The following is a 19462-nucleotide window of genomic DNA, read 5'->3' on the forward strand; positions in this document are numbered from 1 at the left end:
CAGCATTTGGGATTATATTGCATAGTCTGTTGAATAAGTATCTCAAATCCTATCACAGTTACCATTTGGCAATGAGAATCTCACTTCACTGATAATTATACATGAAAAGAAACTAATTTCTTAAATAATATTTCATTTTGTTAAATGACTTTATAATGTTACAAAATGGAAAGGTCCTATAGGGAATAATTTGGCCCATGGCTCAGATGCCTGCTTCAGGATCCAGGTGCTCAATCCCCCAGCTGCTGAGTTTATTGGTTGCTGATAGCTCACAGCTGAGTCCATTTCTGCATCTCGCTCTCTGCCAAAGCCTTGCCCAAGGTTTTGCCTCCTCTCCAGGGGCATCCCACATTTAATGGCTAGCCAATAAACAAGGCCTGTCCCTTGTTTCAACTTAGAATGAATCTGAAAGTAAAGCCCAGCTCCAGGGCACCCATGGGATTGTTGGAGGCCCCTATTACAAACTGTTCACAGTTCAACTTCTCCCTCAGCTCAACCCTGCCTCCATCACTCCATCACAGAGGTTGTTCCAAGAGTACACCCCAATAATCCTTCTGCACACAAATCTCCAACTCGACCTTACACAGTTGATATTGAAAGTGGTCCCAGAAATGAGACTCTAGAATAGGGTTTTGGAGCTGGATTCTGTGCCAGCCAACTGGCAATGAGAACCCCATCCCTGGTGAGTGGAGTACTGATAGCACCTGCCATGCTGTGGCAATGTGATTACTAATTTGAATCCACTTATACTAAAGCTGTGTCCCACCTGGTTACCTGTAATTGTTAAATAGATAAAACAGGGTTTTCTGCATTTATATTGTAGAGTTTGCTCTCGCTATAGCTTGGGCAAGACTGCCACCTCCTGGAGAAGCTAATGTACACTGGTGACTGAGGCGCTTTCATCCGCTCGCGGAATCACTATTACGAGTTTGGTTCCCAACGCCAACTCTCTCTCTCCGTTAAGTTAAACCAATTTCTAACCCAATCACAACCTCTGTGAACAAGTTTTTGCATCGAACCAAGAATTCAAAGGAACTTGTGCATCACAATTTTTTCACGTGAAAACTTAAAATCTAACATCTGTAGAGAGCTTAGTAGGTGCCAACTGCCTTCATTCTTAGCCCAAACAAGAACCCTCTGAGGTAGGAACTATTATCACAGACACTCCTCCGTCACGAATGAGTGAAGTTTTAGCGAACTTAAGGTGACTGGACGGTAAGCAGAAGCCCCACTCAGGTCATCAGAACTCTAACGACTGCTGAGAACTCGAGCTCCGTAGCTAAGTGACCGCCCCGCTCCACCCGGGCATGCGCAGGAAAACACGGAAGCAATTTCCGTAGAACTTGCTGGAGGCTGGCACTGAGGGGTGTGGCGAGGGCTCTAATATCCCAGCATTCCCATCGTGCCGACGCCAAGATGGCGGCCCCCATGTTGCGGTGCTTTTCCCGGGGTCGGTGGTGTAGGACCCCAGGCCCACCTGGAGTCTTGCTCCTGGGATTACGTGAGTCCCATTCGGGCGCTCAAGGGTTGTTGGCGGTGCAGAAGGCTCGGGGTCTGTTCAAGGAGTTTTTCCCCGAGAGGGGTACGAATATAGAGCTCCCAGAGCTCTTCGACCGCGGCACGGGCAACTTTCCCCAGACCGTCTACTGCGGGTTCGACCCCACGGCCGACTCGCTTCATGTGGGGCATCTGCTGGCGCTGCTGGGCCTGTTTCACTTCCAGCGAGCCGGCCACAATGTGATCGCACTGGTGGGAGGTGCCACCGCGCGTCTGGGAGACCCCAGCGGCCGTACCAAGGAACGAGAGGCGCTGGAACCAGAGCGCGTGCGAAGCAATGCGCGCGCCCTACGCCAAGGGCTCGAGGCCATGGTGGCTAATCACCAACAGCTCTTCGCTAATGGGCGCACGTGGGGAAGCTTCACGGTACTGGACAATTCGGCCTGGTACCAGAAGCAGCACCTGGTGGACTTCCTAGCGGCCGTGGGCGGGCAGTTCCGCATGGGCACGCTCCTCAGCCGTCAGAGCGTCCAAACCAGGCTCAAGAGTCCCGAGGGCATGAGCTTGGCCGAGTTTTTATACCAGGTGCTCCAGGCCTATGACTTCTACTATCTGTTCCAGCATTATGGATGCCGGGTCCAGCTGGGTGGATCTGATCAGCTGGGCAACATCTTGTCCGGATACGAGTTTATCCACAAGTAAGCTCCTTTAGACCCAGGAGAAATCTTGTAACCAAATAATTTACACACGAATAGCCTGTGATCCACGATTAGGATTGGGGAATAACGCCCTTATTGAGCCCTTGTTGGTTTACCCCATCAAGTCTGTAATGGTGTTAATGTGACTAGCTAAATGAGAACTAAAGGAATGAAGTAATGGTACTAGGCATGGAACGTATTCTTAGAGCTTTGCAGGAAATAGACCACTACTCAGGATTCAGATTGTGTCTTTTGCTTCCCCTTAGTAACTCTGTGTTTCTGACTTGAGAAACTGCTTTTCGTTGTTTATGCTTGAATGCGACTGTGTCTCCTGGAGTAGTTTCTGCTTTAGCTCTGCAGGTTCCATGAAGCTAGTGTTAGTTTTTGGTTGGCATCTCAAAATTTCTTTCAACTCCAAATATTTGGCAAATAAGGTAGATTTTAATCGCATTTTCTTGAGGGAGCTCAACTACAGGGCTAGGCCATGTGGTACTCATTTTTAAAATCCCTTAAAACATCCTTAGTGTCTCTACCTGACTTCCCCTTACCCAGTTTTCTTTCCTCTTCTTCCTCGGCTTTTAAAGTTTTCTCGGCCCTAGTTATGCAGAAACTACCCCAGAGTCACTGGTTCCATTGCAGTTTAGAATGACAAATGCAAAAACGTAGTGAGTGCTGTGAAAACAATTACGAGGGACAAAAACTCGAATTTAGAAGGTAAAGTAAGTTTTGTTAGAGCAAGGGACCAGAATGAAATCTGAAGAATGATTAGCAGAACCCGCTACTGCTTGTGCTTGCAGCACATAATGAAGTTTTTCTTTATGCGTAGGTTGACTGGAGAAGATGTATTTGGAATCACTGTTCCTCTAATTACAAGTACAACCGGAGCAAAACTGGGAAAGTCTGCTGGTAATGCTGTTTGGCTAAACAGAGATAAGACCTCTCCATTTGAATTGTATCAGTTCTTTGTCAGGCAGCAGGATGATTTGGTAGAAAGGTGAGTTCTTAATGGTATGCTGAGAAAAATTAAGTTTAATAAGCTCATGTTATAATTTTAGCCATTGAATCTCTATGTACCCTTTGTACTTTTTTGGTTTTGTTTTCATTTAGATTTTAAGACACAGAACATTGCAATTTTAACTGTTCTGAACAGTTTTTTGTTGGTTAGAACAGAAAAATACTGTGTGGTTGCCGAAAAACAGAGCCAAGTTTGTGATCTACATCTAGCAAGTATTTAAGACGTTATCACTGGTGTATTCTAGTTTTTTACTCCTTTTATCATCAACTTGACTAAACCTGTTTTTTTTTTGTTTTTTAAAGATTTTATTTATTTATTTGAGACAGAGAATGAGAGACAGAGAGCATGAGAGGGAGGAGGGTCAGAGGGAGAAGCAGACTCCCTGCTGAGCAGGGAGCCTGATGCGGGACTCGATCCCGGGACTCCAGGATCATGACCCGAGCCGAAGGCAGTCGCTTAACCAACTGAGCCACCCAGGCGCCCCTAAACCTGGTTTTACCTTTGTTTCTAAAGTTTGTTTTCTTTGTAACATCTTTTGAAAATCCTTTTTAAAAAATGATTCTCATTAATTCACATGATCTTAAACTCTTCAAAGAATATAAACTAATGAGAAAAATACGCCTGCAATAAAGAAAAGGTCAATTTTCCCAAAAATAATTTTTCCAGAGTAGAAAATATGCCTAATAAAACTACAGTAATTAAGGTTTTTTTTCCTTCAGATTTATACCAAACATATTTGATGATACAGTTCAGGGTTTTGTTGTTTCAAGAACTGACATCTTGTTGAAAATTTCATTTTCTGTTGGCTCTAATGTATAAAAATACGGTTAATTTCTATGATTAACTGTGTATCCGGCAACCCTTCTAAAATCTTATTAATTCTAATAACCTTTGGATTTTAAAGCACAAGCCTAAATGTAAGATTAAGTAAAGAGACTAATGGCAAAGATTAGAGAATCCAGACAGATCCCAGCATCTATGGTCACTTGATCTCTGTGGCACTGCAGATAAAACAATCTTTTTAATAAATTTCACTTAGATAATTTGATGTCTTATGTGGGGAAAATAATGAAACTTAACCTCACACAGTATGCAAAAGTCAGTTTCAGGTAGATTGTCAGCCTAACTCTGTAACAACAGATAAATCGTGTGTTCAGAAGATAAATAGGAAAATATCTTATGAAGATATTCTTAAGGATTCTGAAGGATTCTTAAATGAGGTACAAAGAAAAAGATTGGTAGATTAGACTAAATTACAGTTAAGATCTACTGTTCATCAAAAGTCACCATTAAGATAGAAGACTATCAGTTACACGTGCTAAAAGTGTAAAGAGCTTATACTCAAATTCCATAAGCCAGTAAGAAAGAGACAACCCAGTCGAAACAAGTAGAGGCTTGAACATGCACTTCAGAAAGATTCTGTCCAAAAGGCCAGAAACATCTGAAAAGGTTGCTCAGCCTTAATAATGAGGAGAAAATGCAAGATAAAGGCACAATTAAATACTGTTATATACCTTCCAGAATGGATAAACATAGACATGGCAATACCAGGTGTGGTGAGACTATTCCAAGGTGGTGGGAGAGTAAACTTACTGTCGAATCAGTCTCCGCCGATTGCTAGTGATGCTCTTGGCTAGAAATGCTTGAGGAACTCGCCTGGGCACGTACCACTTGGGGCGAGCCCCCACAGACGTTTCCCCGACCAGAACCAGTGTTGTGGCTGGACTGGCCTTAGTGGTTCTTACGATTGCAGGACACACCTGAGCAGCAACTCTCAGGGAAATTTGAAAAACAAGATTTCTTACTCACAGGTCCTGGAGGGCCACACGGAAGGTCCTGGGTAGAGAGAGGGAGGGAGCGTGGACCTAGGGTGTGGCCTTATTGGAGACAAAGTTGGGGGGGGTGCCTAGGGTTTTGCAGGTTCACCCTTTATTGGGAAATCTAAAACATAAAAGCAGGAATTAGGGAACAGGAAAGGGAGAAACAGGGTCACTCAAGTGGTCAGTTACCTAAGTCACCCAGGGCTTTCTAAAAGAGGAACTTCATGAGTAGGGCGGCCTGATAACTTACCGAGTTGGTTTGCTACTAGCTATATGGTAACGGCTAGCAGTATGTTCATTCACAGTGAACTTCTTTAAAATGGCTAATTTGGCAATTACACGCTAAGTGCCAGGCACTTAGAGGCATCAGATTTTTTTTGTCCTTTTTTTCTCATTGAAGTAGAGTTGACATACTATATTTTATTAGTTTCCAGTGTTCAACATAGTGATTTGACATTTATATACATTATGAAATGCTCACCACAATAATTGTAGTCACTGGCTGCCCCCTTACAAAATTATTACAATATTATTGCTATATTTACTGTGCTGTACTTTTTATCCCTGTGACTTACTTATTTTATAACTGGACATTTGTATGTCCTAATCCCCTTCATCTGTTCACCCCTCCCATCCCCTTTGGCGGCCACCAGTTCTCTGTATTTATAAGTCTGTTTCTGTTTTGTCAGTTCATTTGTTTTGTTTCTTCAATTCCACATGCAAGTGAAATTGTGGTATTTTTTTTTTTTTTCCTGAGTGACTTATTTCACTTAGCATAATACCCTCAGGGTTCCTCCATGTTCTTGCAAATGACAGCTTCTTTAGCCGTTCATCTGTCAGTGGACACTTAGGTTGCTTCCATATCTCAGCTGTTGTAAATAATACTGCAGGGAGGGGCACCTGGGTGGCTCAGTCGTTAAGCGTCTGCCTTCAGCTCAGGTCAGGATCCCAGGGTCCTAGGATCGAGCCCCGCCTCGGGCTCCCTGCTCGGCGGGAAGCCTGCTTCTCCCTCTCCCACTCCCCCTGCTTGTGTTCCCTCTTTCGCTGTGTTTCTCTCTGTCAAATAAATAAAATCTTTAAAAAAATAATAATAATAATACTGCAGGGAAAATAGGTGTGCACATAACTTTTTGAATTAGTGTTCTTGTTTTCTATAAGTAAATACCTGGAAGTAGAACTGCTGGATGGTATCAGATTTCTATTTTTAGGGGCGCCTGGGTGGCTCAGTCGTTGGGCGTCTGCCTTCGGCTCAGGTCATGATCCCAGGGTCCTAGGATCGAGCCCCGCCTCGGGCTCCCTGCTCTGCGGGAAACCTGGTTCTCCCTCTCCCGCTCCCCCTGCTTGTGTTCCCTCTCTCGCTGCGTCTCTCTCTGTCAAATAAATAAATAAAATCTTAAAAAAAAAAAAAAGGATTTCTATTTTTAATTTTTTGAAGACCTCCCTACTCTTTTTCATAGTGGCTGTATCAGCTTACATTCCCCCCAACAGTGCATGAGGGTTCCCTTTCCACATTCTTGCCAAAACTTATTTCCTGTCTTTTTGATAGTAGCCATTCTGACAGGTGTGAGGCAGTATCTCGTTGTGGTTTTGATTTGCATTTCCCTGTTGATTGAGTGATGTTGAGCATCTTTTCATGTCTTTTCAGGTCTTCTGGCTATTTTTTTGTCAGATTGTTTTCTGGTGTTGAGTTATATAAGTTCTTTATATATTTTGGATATTAACCCCTTATCAGATATATCATTTGCAAATATCTACTCCCAGTCAGCAAGTTGCTTTTTTGTTTTGTTGATAGTTTGCTTCATTGCACAAAAGCTTTTTAATTTGGTATATTCCCAATAGTTTATTTTTGCTATTGTTGCTCTTGCCTGAGGAGAAAAATCCAAAAAATACTGCTAGGGTGGATGTCCAAGAGTTTCCTGCCTGTTTCCTTTTAGGAGTTTTATAGTTTCAGGTCTTACATTTTGGTCTTTAATCCATGTTGAGTTTATTTTTGTGTGTGGTGTGAGAAAGTGGTCCAGTTTTATTCTTTTGCATGTAGCTGTCCCGTTTTCCCAGCAGCATTTATTAAAGAGACTGTCTTTTCCCCATTGCATATTCTTGCTTCCTTTCTCATAGATTAATTGAACATACAGGTATAGGTTTATTTCTGGGCTCACTATTCTGTTCCATTGGTCTATGTATATATTTTTGTGCCAGTTCCATACTGTTTTGATTATTATTGCCTTTGTAGTTTATCTTGAAATCTGAGAGTGTGATACCTCCAGCTTTGTTATTTCTCAAGATTGCTTTGGTTATTTCATGATTCCGTACAGATTTTAGGATTGTTTGTTCCTAGTTCTGTGAAAAGTGCTGTTGGTATTTTGATAGGGATTGCATTAAATCTGTACTTTGCTTTGGGTAGTATCAACATTTTAACTATTATTCCAACCTATGAGCGTGGTATATTTTTCCATTTATTTGTGTCATCTTCACTTTCTTTTATCAGCGTTTTATAGTTTTCAGAGTACAGGTCTCCTTAAATTTATTCCTAGGTATTTTACTCTTTTTGATGCAGTTGTAAATGGGATTATTTTCTTAATTTCCTGGTCTGCTAGTTTGTTATTAGTGTATAAAAATGGAACAGTTTTCTGTGTATTAATTTGGTATCGGCAACTTTACTGAATTTATTTATATTACTTCCAGTAGTTTTTTGGTGGAGTCTTTAGGGTTTTCTGTATATAGTATCAAGTCATTTGCAAATAGCAACAATTTTACTTCTTCCTTACCAGTTTGGGTGCCTTTTATTTCTGTCTGTTGGTTGTAGTAGGACTTCCAGTACTATGTTGAATTAAAGTGGCGAGTGGGCATCACTGCCTTGTTCCTGATGTTAGAGAAGAAGCTTTGGGATTTTCACCAATGAGTATGATGTTAGTTGTAGGGTTTTCATATTTGGCTTTTGGGGTATGTTCCCTGGAAACCCACTCTTTTGAGGGTTTTTATCATAAATGGAGGTTGCATTTTGTCAAATGCTTTTTCTACATCTATTGAGATAATCATATAGTTTTTATCTTTTGTTAATGTGTATCATGTTGATTGATTTGCATAAATTGAACCGTCCGTGCATCCTTGGAGTAAATCCCACTTGGTTGTGGGAAATGATCCTTTTAAAGTATTGTTGAATTCAGTCTGATAATATTTGTGAGGATTTTTGCATCTGTGTTCATCAAGGATGTAGCCTGCAGTACTCTTTTTTTTTGAAGTATCTTTGTCTGTTTTTTATTGTCAGGGTAATGCTGGCCTTATACAGTGTATTTGGAAGCATTCCTTCCTCTTCAGTTTTTTAATAGTTTGAGAAGAATAGGTATTAGCTCTCTAAATGTTTGGTAGAACTCCCATGTGAAACCATCTGGTCCTGGACTTTTTTGTTTCTTGGGAGGTTTTAATTACTGATTCAGTTTCATTCCAAGTAATTGATCTATTCAGATTTTCTATTTCTTCCTGATTGTCTTGGTAGATTGTGTGTTTCTAAGAATTTTTCTTTCCTTCTAAGCTGTTCAATACATTGAACATACAATAATTTTCCACAGTAGTCCTTTTTTTTTTTTTAAAAAAACCATTAACTATATTCTCTATGTTGTACCTTTCATCCCATGAATATTCATTCCTTAACTGGAAGTCTGTATCTCCTACTCCCAATCATCCATTTTTCCCATCTCCCACCACCCCTCCCCTCAGGCAACTATTAGTTTTTCCTCTGTATTTGTGGGTCTTCCTACTTTTTTGTTTTTTTGATTGTTTTGTTTTTTAGATACCACATATAAGTGAAATCATGGAATTTGTCTTTCTTTGCCTGAATTACTTCACTTAACATAATACCCTCTAGATCCATCGGAGTTGTCAAAAATAGCAAGATAGCATTTTTTTTTTTATTGCTGAGTAATTTTCCACTGCATATATACCACTTCTTTATCCATTCATCTATTAATGGACCCTTGGGTTGCTTCCATATCTTAGCTATTGTAAACAATGCTGCAGTGAACATAGGGATGCATATCTTCTTGAATTAGTGCTTTCATGTACTTTTAGCAAATTACCCATTAGTGGAATTACTGGATCCTGTGGTATATCTATTTTTAATTTTTTAAGAACCTCCATACAGTTTTCTACAGTGGCTGCGTCAACTTACATTCCCATCAGCAGTGTACATGGGTTCCTTTCTCTTTTTGTTTGTTTCTGTTTTTATTTGATCTGATCTTTATTATTTCTTTGCTTCTGCTAGCTTTGGGCTTTGTTCTTTTTCTAATTCCTTTAGTTGTAAGGTTAGATTGTTTATTTTAGGTTTTTCTTGTTTCTTGACGCAGACCTTCATTACTATAAACTTCCCTCTTAAGACTCCTTTTTCTGTGTCCCACAGATTTTGGAACATCGTGTTTCCATTTTCGTTTGTCTCCAGATAGTTTTTAATTTACTGTCAGATTTCTTTGTTGACCCATCAGTTGTTTAATAACATGTTGTTTCACCTTCACGTGTCTGTGTTTTTTCCAGTTTTTTTTCTCGTAACTGGTTTCTAGTTTCACACCAGAAAGAGGTTTGATATGATTTCAGTTTTCATAAATTAAATGAGACTTGTTTTGTGGCTTAACATGCAATCTATTGTGGAAAATGTTCTGTGTGCACTTAAAAAGAATGTGTATTCTGTATTTGGGATGGAATGTTCAGTAGGTATCTGTTAAGTCCATCTGGTTTAATATGTTGTTCAGAGCCACTGTTTCCTTGATTTTTTTTCTGACCAGATGACCTATCTGTTGGTGTAAGTGGGATGTTAAAGTCCCCTTCTATTGTATTATCATTCATTTCTTTCTATTTTTTTTAAAGATTTTATTTATTTGAGAGAGAGAGAGAGCACACCCTAGTAGGGGGAGGGCCAGGCGGAGAGGGAGCAGCAGACTCCCTGCCGAGCAGGGAGCCCAATGTGGGGCTCAGTCCTGAAACTCCAGGATCATGACCTGAGCCGAAGGCAGTCGCTTAACCGACTGAGCCCCCAGGTCAGGTGCCCCTTATTTCTCCCATTACATCTGTTAATATTTGCTTTGTGTACTTAGGTTCTTCCGTGTTGGGTACATAGGTATTTCTGATATCTCTTCATTGGACTAATCCTTTTATCATTATGTTAGTGCTCTTCTTTGTTTCTTGTTACAGTCTTTGTTTTAAAGTCTATTTTGTCTGATGTAAGTACTGCTACCTCAGCTTTTTTGTTTTTTTCCATTTTCATGGAATACCTTTTCCCATCTGTTCACTTTCAGTTTGTGTCTTAAGGTTTGAAGGAGGCTCTTGTAGGTAGCATATAGGTGGGTCTTGGGTTTTTTTTATCTATTCAGTCAGCCTCTGTTTTTTGATTGGAGCATTTAGTCCATTTACATTTAAAGATTTATTTATTCATTTTAGAGAGAAATAGCAAGCATGTAAGCTGGGGGAGGGGCAGACGGAGAGAGCGAATCCTCAAGCAGACTCCCCACTGAATGTGGAGCCTGATGCAGGGCTTAATCTTAGGACCCTGAGATCATAACCTGAGCTGAAGTCAAGAGCCAGCCACTTAACTGACTGAGCCACCCAGGCGCCCCTAGTCCACTTACATTTAAAGTAATCATTGATAGTTAGGTATATTTTGCTATTTTAATTGTTTTTATAGTTCTTCTCTGTCCCTTTTTTCCTCTCTTCCCTTGTGATTTGATAACTTTCTTTAGTGTTATGCTTGGATTCTTTTTATTTTTTTTGTGTATCTATTATACATTTTTGGTTTGTGGTTACCATGAGGTTCATATGTAACACCCTACGCATATAGCAGTCTGTTTTAAAGTTAATGGTCACTTAAGTTTCGACACATTCAAAAAGCACATTTGCTATGTTTTTATTCCCCCTCCATGTTTTATGTATTTGATGTCATATCTTTTTAAATCTTTTGTATTGCTTAACTAATTAGTGTAGATAGAAGTGATTTTCCTGCTGTTGTCTTTTTAACCTTCATACTGGCTTTGATTGATCCTGGTACCTTTACTGTTTGTTCGCTTTCACCAGTGAAATTCTTTCTTTCATAATTTTCTAAGTCCTAGTTACGACCTCTTGTTTCTCGCTTAGAAAAGTCCCTTGAACATTTCTTGTAAGGCCAGTTTAGTGGTGATGGACACCTTTAACTTTTGTTTGTCTGGGGACCTCTTTATCTCTCCTTCAGTTCTGCATGGCAGCCTTGCTGGGGAGAGGTTTTTTTTTTTTTTTTTTTTAAGATTTTATTTATTTATTTGACAGAGAGACACAGCAAGAGAGGGAACACAAGCAGGAGGAGTGGGAGAAGGAGAAGCAGGCTCCCCGCTGAGCAGGGAGCCTGATGCGGGGCTCGATCCCAGGACCCTGGGATCGTGACCTGAGCCGAAGGCAGACGCTTAACGACTGAGCCACCCAGGCGCCCCTGGGGAGAGTATTGGTTGTAGTTTTTTCCTTTCGTCATTCTGAATACACTGTACTGCCCCCTCTGGCCTGCTGAAAAATCAGCTGGTAGCCTCAGGGGAGTGACCTCATCCATCACTGTTCGCTTCTCTCTCCCCACTTTTCATTTTTGCCATTTTAATTATCACGTGTCTTGGTATGGACCTCTTTGGGTTCTTCTTATTTGGGGCTCTCTCTGCTTCCTGGACCTGGATGTCTGTTTCCTTCCCCAGGTTAGGGAAGTTTTCAGCTGTTATTTCTCCAGTTAAGTTTTCTGCCCCTTACTCTCTCCGTTTTCCTTTTGGGACCCTTGTAATTGAATACTAGTGTGCTTGTGGTCTCAGAAGTGTGTGTTCTTAATTAATTATATAATACTAGGAATTGTAGCTTAATTGGGGGAACCTTAGTATTAAGGTTTTGAAGGTAAATGGAGAGGTACCATTCATTAGTGGCTTACGTACCTACCAAATGGGGCCATTGAAAGCTGAGGCTGTGGGCTTAATGACTCCATCTCAACATCTTTAATAACAGGGTATAGGCCTTTAGTGTCCTATTTAAAGTGGTATTGGGGGGGGTGTTTACCATCTTGCCCACAGGAGGAAGAGTCCCTGGCATCCACTTGGTAAATCCCACCAGGAAGGTCAAGAACTTGGGCTGGTTCTCTGTGACATGGCATTGTGTCAATGCATCCATGCCCATAATAGGGAAAGGGCCAAGGAAGCTACCACCAGAAGAAGCCCTTTGAAGTAAGTGGTCCCTGTAGTTAGCTACATCCGAATGGATTTGTACACCTTTGACTGTTTAACTGGCAATGCCCTGTAGGTAGAAGGGTTTCCCTTTCAAGAATTTAGAGGGATTATCTGGAGTAACAGTGATTGGGCCCTGGTGTCTAATAGGGCCAAGAGGCCCGTGCATTTTTATTGTCCCAGTGGACTATCAGAGTGGCATAGGGGCCACTGCTTGCGGGAGGTGGGTTGAGTCCTGGGGAGCTACCCGTTGCCTAGGGTAGAGGCTTAACCCTGGAGGTTAGAGAGGAGGGCAGAGGTACTTGCGGGGACTGGGTTGGAGTCGGGATAGAGGGCAGCTGTGTGACAAGAGGATGGATGGCAGAAGGGGGTTGTGGCTGTCTTAGGGTCTAGAGTTTAGAGACTGGCTGTCTGTATACTAAGTGACCAGGAACACTGAGATGTTGTAACTCCCAGGAGAGGTTAACCTGTGTATTTCCATAAGGGGCAAAATTAAGTTGGGAGTTTACTAGGGAGGGGGCGGGGAGGTGTGCTCGAGGGGAAACCTCCTCTGGGGCAGTGGGTGTGGAGGGGCATAGGTCCGAAGTATCTGGGTGCCTGGATAGTAATCTCCTCTACATCCAGCAACCATGTCAGGGCCCTCCAGTGCCTTTTAAATGGTTCCAGCAGTCCCATTAAAATGTAGTAGGGCTGCCCTGTAATTAGGGGGAGCGCCTTATGAAAAGAAGTCTCTGGACTCCGGGTCACGTGGGGCCTCTTCAGGTTTAGAAACGAAGAGGGGAAGAGGGGGTCATCTGGGTCACTATGGTCTCTTGGGGCCCGCCACAAGTAGTAGAGGCCCGAGCGAGTGCCCGCAGGCATTCCCAACAGCCGGCGTCCCTCTCGGTAGGCTGAGCCCAGACGGCTAGACGGCGTAGTCAGCAGGGCTGTGTGGTAGCACTTGCAGGTAACTGCGGGGACTGCCTTACCTTCCACCTTCTTACGGTGACTGGCTAACCGGCCAGGTCATGGCACTGGGGAACGCAGCGCCACTTGCTGGACGCCGTCCCACCGGGCCCGGTTTTGCCTGTCGCCTCTGCTGTGTGTTGCCTGTGGTCTCTCTCCTGAAGTGTCACTGCTGCCATAGTAATTCAGTCTCTTCAGAGCCGTGTGTGCAAGGCCATAGGGACTCAGGAGATGATTAGGCCACTAATTATAAAGGCCTTTAGTGACTAAGGTAAATGAGGGTCCTCCAGGCCTTGCGCCCAGGAGAGCTAATGAAGGCAGACTGGATCCCAAGGCTGTTCTCACTGCCCCAGGGGAGGCTTTGGGCTAATTACTGAGGAAAGGATATTCCAGTCAGTGAGGAGGAGGGAGAACTCCCCTAGTGACCACTGAGTGGTGGGTCCTAGTGGGACTCTGTGTCCCCTACAGACATTTCCCTCACCAGAGTCCGTTTTGCAGCTGGACTGGCCTTCGTGGTTCTTATGATTGCAGGACGCACCTCGGCAGCCACCATCAGGGAACTTCAAAAAACAAGATCTTACTCCCTACAAGTTCTGGAGGGTGTGGGGCACTCTGAGGTCTCGGTTAGGGGGAGAGGCAGAGAGCATGGTCCTGGGGCTCCGCCTGTATTGGGATGAAGGGGGAAGTGCCTGGGGCTTTGTGAGGTCCTCCTTTATTGACAAATTTAAAACATAAGAACGGAAAGTAGGAAGTGGGAAGGGAGAAACAGGATCACTCAAGTGGTCAGTTATCTGAGTTACCCAGAGCTTTCTAAGAGGGGAACTTCCTGTGTGGCGGTGGCCTGCTGCTTTGCCTGGTTGATGTGCCGCTGGCTGGGGCATTCATGTCAGGGAGGGCTTGGGAATGGATGCCTGGGCAGGCAGAGGCTTAATGTCAGGCACAGAGGCTACACTTACAGAATCACTTCGGAAAAGTATGTGTCTGTGTTTACTAAACCTGAATATGCACGTAAGCCTACGACCCAGCACTTCCTCTCCTGGGTACATCCGCAGAAGAAAGGAGCGCACATAGGCCCCAAGAGAAATACGTGGGAATAGTCCCAGCAGCATCATCAGCAGCTGTCCAAGAGTAGAATAGCCACGGTAGACGAAATAAATACCTTATGCGAAACAGTCACAGCACAGACTGCTGTACAGAAGAGCAGTACACACAGCAACACGAATGAGTCTCCTGCTAAACATAATGATGTGCCAGGGGAGCCAAACACAAAGGTATATTCTGTATGAGTCCGTTTATTTATAAAGCCCTAAAAACTGGCAAAACGAAGCGACACTGTTTACCAGAGGATACCAGAATAGTAGAAGTATAAAGATAAACAAGGAAGAGATTACCTTGAAAGGCAGAAGAGTGGGTCATTTGGAGGGGGAAGTGGATGTGGTACGTCTGGGCTTTCTTGAGTAGAAGCAATGACGTATTTCTAGACGGGAGATGGTTACGTAGATGTTTGCTTTCTGATTCATTAAACTCAATGTTTGTGATGTGGTTTTCACCAAGAAAAGATGTTTTTAAAGGCTACGTATAAAATGTCAATTTTCAAGTTACACATATTTTTTATTTATAAAACAAAAGTATTAAAACATGCTTAGGAAGGCTATGTACGGGGCGCCTGGGTGGTTCAGTCATTAAGCATCTGCCTTCGGCTCGGGTCATGATCCCAGGGTCCTGGGATCGAGCCCCACATCCGGCTCCCTGCTCGGCGGGAGGCCTGCTTCTTCCTCTCTTCATGTCTTGTTTGGGGTACATTTCTGCATGTTTATTTTTCATAAAATTTAGGGGCACCTGGGTGGCTCAGTTGGTTAAGCGGCCGACTCTTGGTTTTGGCACAGGTCATGATTGCAGGGCCATGAGATCGAGCCTCACATCGGGCTCTGTTTTCAGCAGGGAGTCTGCTTGGGATTCTCGCTGTCACTCTCCCCCCCCCACTCGTGCTCAGGCACACGCTCTCTCTCTCTAAACAAATCTTTTAAAAAATACAAATTTAAAAGTAGACAGGATGTTTTTTAAAGGGAAAGGGAGTTGGAGACAGAAGTTAGGTGTGTGATACATACCAGCACTGTTTTTTTTGTTCTACAGGTACCTGAAGCTCTTCACTTTTCTGCCCCTGCCAGAGATTGACCACATCATGCAGCTGCATGACAAAGAGCCAGAAAAGCGGGGTCCTCAGAAACGACTTGCTGCAGAAGTTACGAAGCTTGTTCATGGACAAGAAGGGCTAGATTCTGCTAAAAGGTGGCCTTTAGGAATAACTAACACTGGATAAAGTTATGTCGTTAATAGGCTTGAGAAAATTCCTGAGGGTTATCTTGTCATTTACCACTAACAAGGATTGTCAGTGTTTGACTCCAGTGCTTTAGAATAGCCTCTATTGGAAAGAAGGATCCTCTTGAGTTAAGGATGAGTCATACAAGATACACGTTGCTGTTTGAAAACTGGCTGTTAGAGCACAGGCGCTCACGCGATGTGGTTTTGATGTGTTTCCAGGTGTACGCAAGCCCTGTATCATAGCAGTACTGATGCACTGGAGGTCATGTCTGATCAAGAGTTGAAAGAGTTGTTTAAAGAAGCTTCATTTTCTGAATTAGTTCTTGACCCAGGAACAAGTGTCCTAGATACATGCCGCAAAGCAAATGCCATTCCAGATGGTCCCCGAGGGTAAGATGATTTAACTTTTATTCACAGTTAACTCAGCATTAAATGTTAGAGTCCACAGCATGTTTCCAGAGGGTGTTTTCCTGATAGTGCCATAATGGTGTCTCACTCCTGGGAGAAGTTAGGTTAGTCCAGGAATACAGTGAAAACGGAGTACTTATCGTTGAAAACGGTCTAAATTTTCTATAAAATCTGGTACTAAAATGGTTGTCTCTCATTGAGTCTAACTCCCTTTTTCCTCCAGCGCTGGAAAGGCCTATATTGAAGGGACCACTATGGTCAGCAGGTGCACTGGGATTAGTCAGCTCAGGGATGGTCACAATTTGAGATCAAAAGTGAACAGATTCACATGACCCCTCTCATATTCAGTCTGTATGGTCTTTGAGGGAGTAGAGGGGTTGCCCAGCCTATTTAAAATATTTGTTGAGGGACACCTAGGTGGTTCTCAGTTGGGCGTCTGCCTTCGGCTCAGGTCACGATCCCAGGGTCCTGGGATCGAGCCCCGCTTCGGGCTCCTTGCTCAGCGGGGAGCCTGCTTCTCCCTCTCCTGCTCCCCCTGCTTAGGCACGCGCTCTCTCTCTCTCTCTCTGACAAAATTTTAAAAAACATTAAAAAAAATGTATTAGTTGAATTTCTGAAAATGAAGTAAGCATGTGATGTTACTTCCTAAAACTAGTATTATAAATTACATACTATTCCTCTTGAGAATTCCGTTTTTCTTATTCAAGAAGTAGGTAGGATATTTTTTCCTCAGTTATGTGGTATTATGAGGGAATAAAGTGTTCCACAAAGTAATCCGGCATATACTTGATACTTATGCATTTATAGCTGAAACAGTGTGATGTAGAAGGAAAAGCATTAGTTAGCCAGAAGACCCTGGGTGCCTCATCTCCTGGAGTATGAGCATTAAGTCAAATGCTTATCAGCCCATATTCATGATTATAAATGACATTTGTTGTAGTTGCTGTTTTCTTTCCATTGTTTTGGGTTATTTGCCTTTATCCTGAAGAACCCTAGATTATTCTGTATAGAGAAAATATCCATTGTCTTTGTATCACTTGCATTCTACCTATTGATTCCCTACTATGCTCATTATTTAATGTACACTGAATTGGGAGTCGTACCATATACCTCCCCAGAGTGAGTCACTGGTTCTAAGAATTTTCCTTACTGTGGAAGCATTTTTGGTTTTCTTCTGAATTTTCTAGTGGTTTATTTACTGATACGGGAAATTTTACCACGACTTAAGATGATACCATATCTGATTTAGAATTCTTAAGTAATACATTTTTTAAGATTGTATAAGCTAAGAATGGCTTGTGCATTTAAACAAAATGTAGAACATGATCTGGAAACTATAGCAAATAGCCCAAAATAACACTTCCTAGGAGAAAGAAATCTGTCCTTAAATAGAAAACTGTTAAGTTGTATGAACTCATGTGTAGTAGCGGTTTCTTTGTCATTTGGTAACATTCAGATAAGAGAAAATGAACATTTGCCTTTCACAAGGGCTTCCAAGGCCTTTCATGCTTTAGACCTTTTTTTCTCTGTTTGCTTCTTTCTAGCTACTCCCCATGTTTCCTCGCCCTATTTGTGGAAGTAACTGCTGCTCACCCTCCCAGTTGCCATGTGTCTTCTTTCAGGACAATTTCCGACCCCCACCCACCCAGTGTGCGCCCGGAGCGGTCTTTCCTAGCGGTGACAGCATTTAATCCCTGGGGAATTATTTGTCTGGCGCTCTCCACTAGTTTGCAGTACTATTTATATATATATTTAGTGCATAGTAAAGGTTCTATAAATGTTGAATGAATTGGGGAATAAATAAATAACATGAGCAAAACCTATTTACATATGCCATCAAAAAATTGTTACTAAACTGGAATTAGATAAGCTGCTGATGCCAGTTTCACCTAAAAAAGTCTTAAATTTTAACAATTTGCTATTATTTGCATAACCTCAGAATATAATTTCCAAGGATTTTCCAGTTTCATAAGCAAGTTTCATAAAGATTTCTGTAATAGGACTACATAGTCGTGACTTCTATCTCATGGGCACTCATGAAAAGCAGCATTGTCTTCTTTCCTTATTGGAGGCTTCTTTTCTGTGATTGGGGAATCACTCTCCAGAAGGTGATTCTGCTATTCATTTCTTTTCTTTTTTTTTTTTTTAAGATTTTATTTATTTATTTTTAAATGTGGGATACGTATTTTTTCCCAATTTTTTTTAAATTTTATTTTATTGTTATGTTAATCACCATACATTACACCCAGTGCTCCATTCATTCTATTCTTTTTTTTTTTTAAGATTTTATTTATTTGACAGAGCGGGAACACAAGCAGGGGGAGTGGGAGAGGGAGAAGCAGGCTTCCTGCTGAGCAGGGAGCCCGATGTGGGACTCGATTGACCTGAGCCGAAGGCAGACGCTTAACGACTGAGCCACCCAGGCACCCCTCCGCTATTCATTTTTAAACCACTACCAACTAAATAGTTCTATGTAAAGCTGTGAAATATCCCAGCTTTTTCTCCACTAAACAAGAAACTTATGCCTTAAATCTGCTCCTTTTAGAACAGCACTTGAGGGAGGCAGAACGTAGAGTGAACATGAAGGTGTAACAATTCAGTGCTAGGTGGTTTTAGTTGGAGAGCCTCTGAAATGTAAGTGAAATGATGATTCTAATTAAACATTTCTGTTTTTAGGTATCGGATGATAACAGAAGGTGGAGTCAGTATAAATCACAGACAAGTAACAAATCCTGAGACTGTTTTGGTTGTTGGACAACACATTCTTAAGAATGGACTTTCATTACTTAAAATAGGAAAAAGGAATTTCTACATTATAAAATGGCTGCAGCTATGATGAAAAATCCTTCAGGTGGTTCAAACAGACTTACCCATCTCCTTCTCAAGATGTACCAAAGGTTGGCTCCAGAACTTACACTTTTGCTCATGCACGTCAAACCGCAGAGAATGGAGCACACTCTAGGCCTCAGAGCGTGAGTAATTTTATTTCCACAGGGTGGTTAAGACAAGGGGCTTATTACACAATGAGGTATTTTATCTCCTGAGCCGCAGGTTATAAGGACTACCACAGAAAACCGTGATTGCCAGGAATAATCTCTTTTAAAAATTCTGTTTCATGAGAGAACGATCTTATCCTTCTTGCTCCCTTTTTAGAGATGAGGAAAAACAGTGAAGAAGAGGGCAGAGTAAGGACTCGTGGATATATTTTTTTTTTTTTTTTAAGATTTTATTTATTTATTTGACAGAGATAGTGAGAGCAGGAACACAAGCAGGGGGAGCGGGAGAGGGAGAAGCAGGCTTCCCGCGGAGCAGGGAGCCCGATGCGGGGCTCGATCCCACGACCCTGGGACCATGACCTGAGCCGAAGGCAGATGCTTAATGACTGAGCCACCCAGGCGCTGTCTTGGATACTTGTATATCAGGGGTTTATCTCCCTGATCTCACTCAGGAATACCAGCAGCGCCTCTAGTGTCCACATTAGAAATGTGAAAAATAGTATTGGAAACTTGTAAATTTCTGAATTTTTTGTTGTTTATGAATCAAATATAGTTC

General features: G+C 42.3%; 1 protein-coding gene across 1 annotated transcript; it reads left to right on the forward strand.

Annotated features, from left to right (window-relative positions):
* The first annotated feature begins 1416 nt into the window (after positions 1–1416).
* YARS2 (tyrosyl-tRNA synthetase 2) lies at positions 1417–19086 on the forward strand. Its single transcript, XM_021690696.2, has 5 exons — positions 1417–2195; positions 3022–3189; positions 15314–15469; positions 15722–15892; positions 18587–19086. Exons 1-5 carry the CDS (start codon positions 1417–1419, stop codon positions 18744–18746), a joined length of 1434 nt encoding a protein of 477 aa, XP_021546371.1. The 3' UTR covers positions 18747–19086.
* The last annotated feature ends 376 nt before the right edge of the window (positions 19087–19462 follow it).

The sequence above is a fragment of the Neomonachus schauinslandi genome, chromosome 5 (assembly GCF_002201575.2).
Source record: "Neomonachus schauinslandi chromosome 5, ASM220157v2, whole genome shotgun sequence".
Classification (NCBI taxonomy): domain Eukaryota; kingdom Metazoa; phylum Chordata; class Mammalia; order Carnivora; family Phocidae; genus Neomonachus; species Neomonachus schauinslandi.

Coding starts and splice junctions, on each gene's coding strand:
- YARS2 (XM_021690696.2), top strand. CDS start 1,417: ATGGCGGCCCCCATGTTGCGGTGCTTTTCCCGGGGTCGGTGGTGTAGG. Junction 3,190..15,313: donor CAGGATGATTTGGTAGAAAG/GTGAGTTCTTAA, acceptor TTTGTTCTACAG/GTACCTGAAGCTCTTCACTT. Junction 15,470..15,721: donor GGGCTAGATTCTGCTAAAAG/GTGGCCTTTAGG, acceptor ATGTGTTTCCAG/GTGTACGCAAGCCCTGTATC.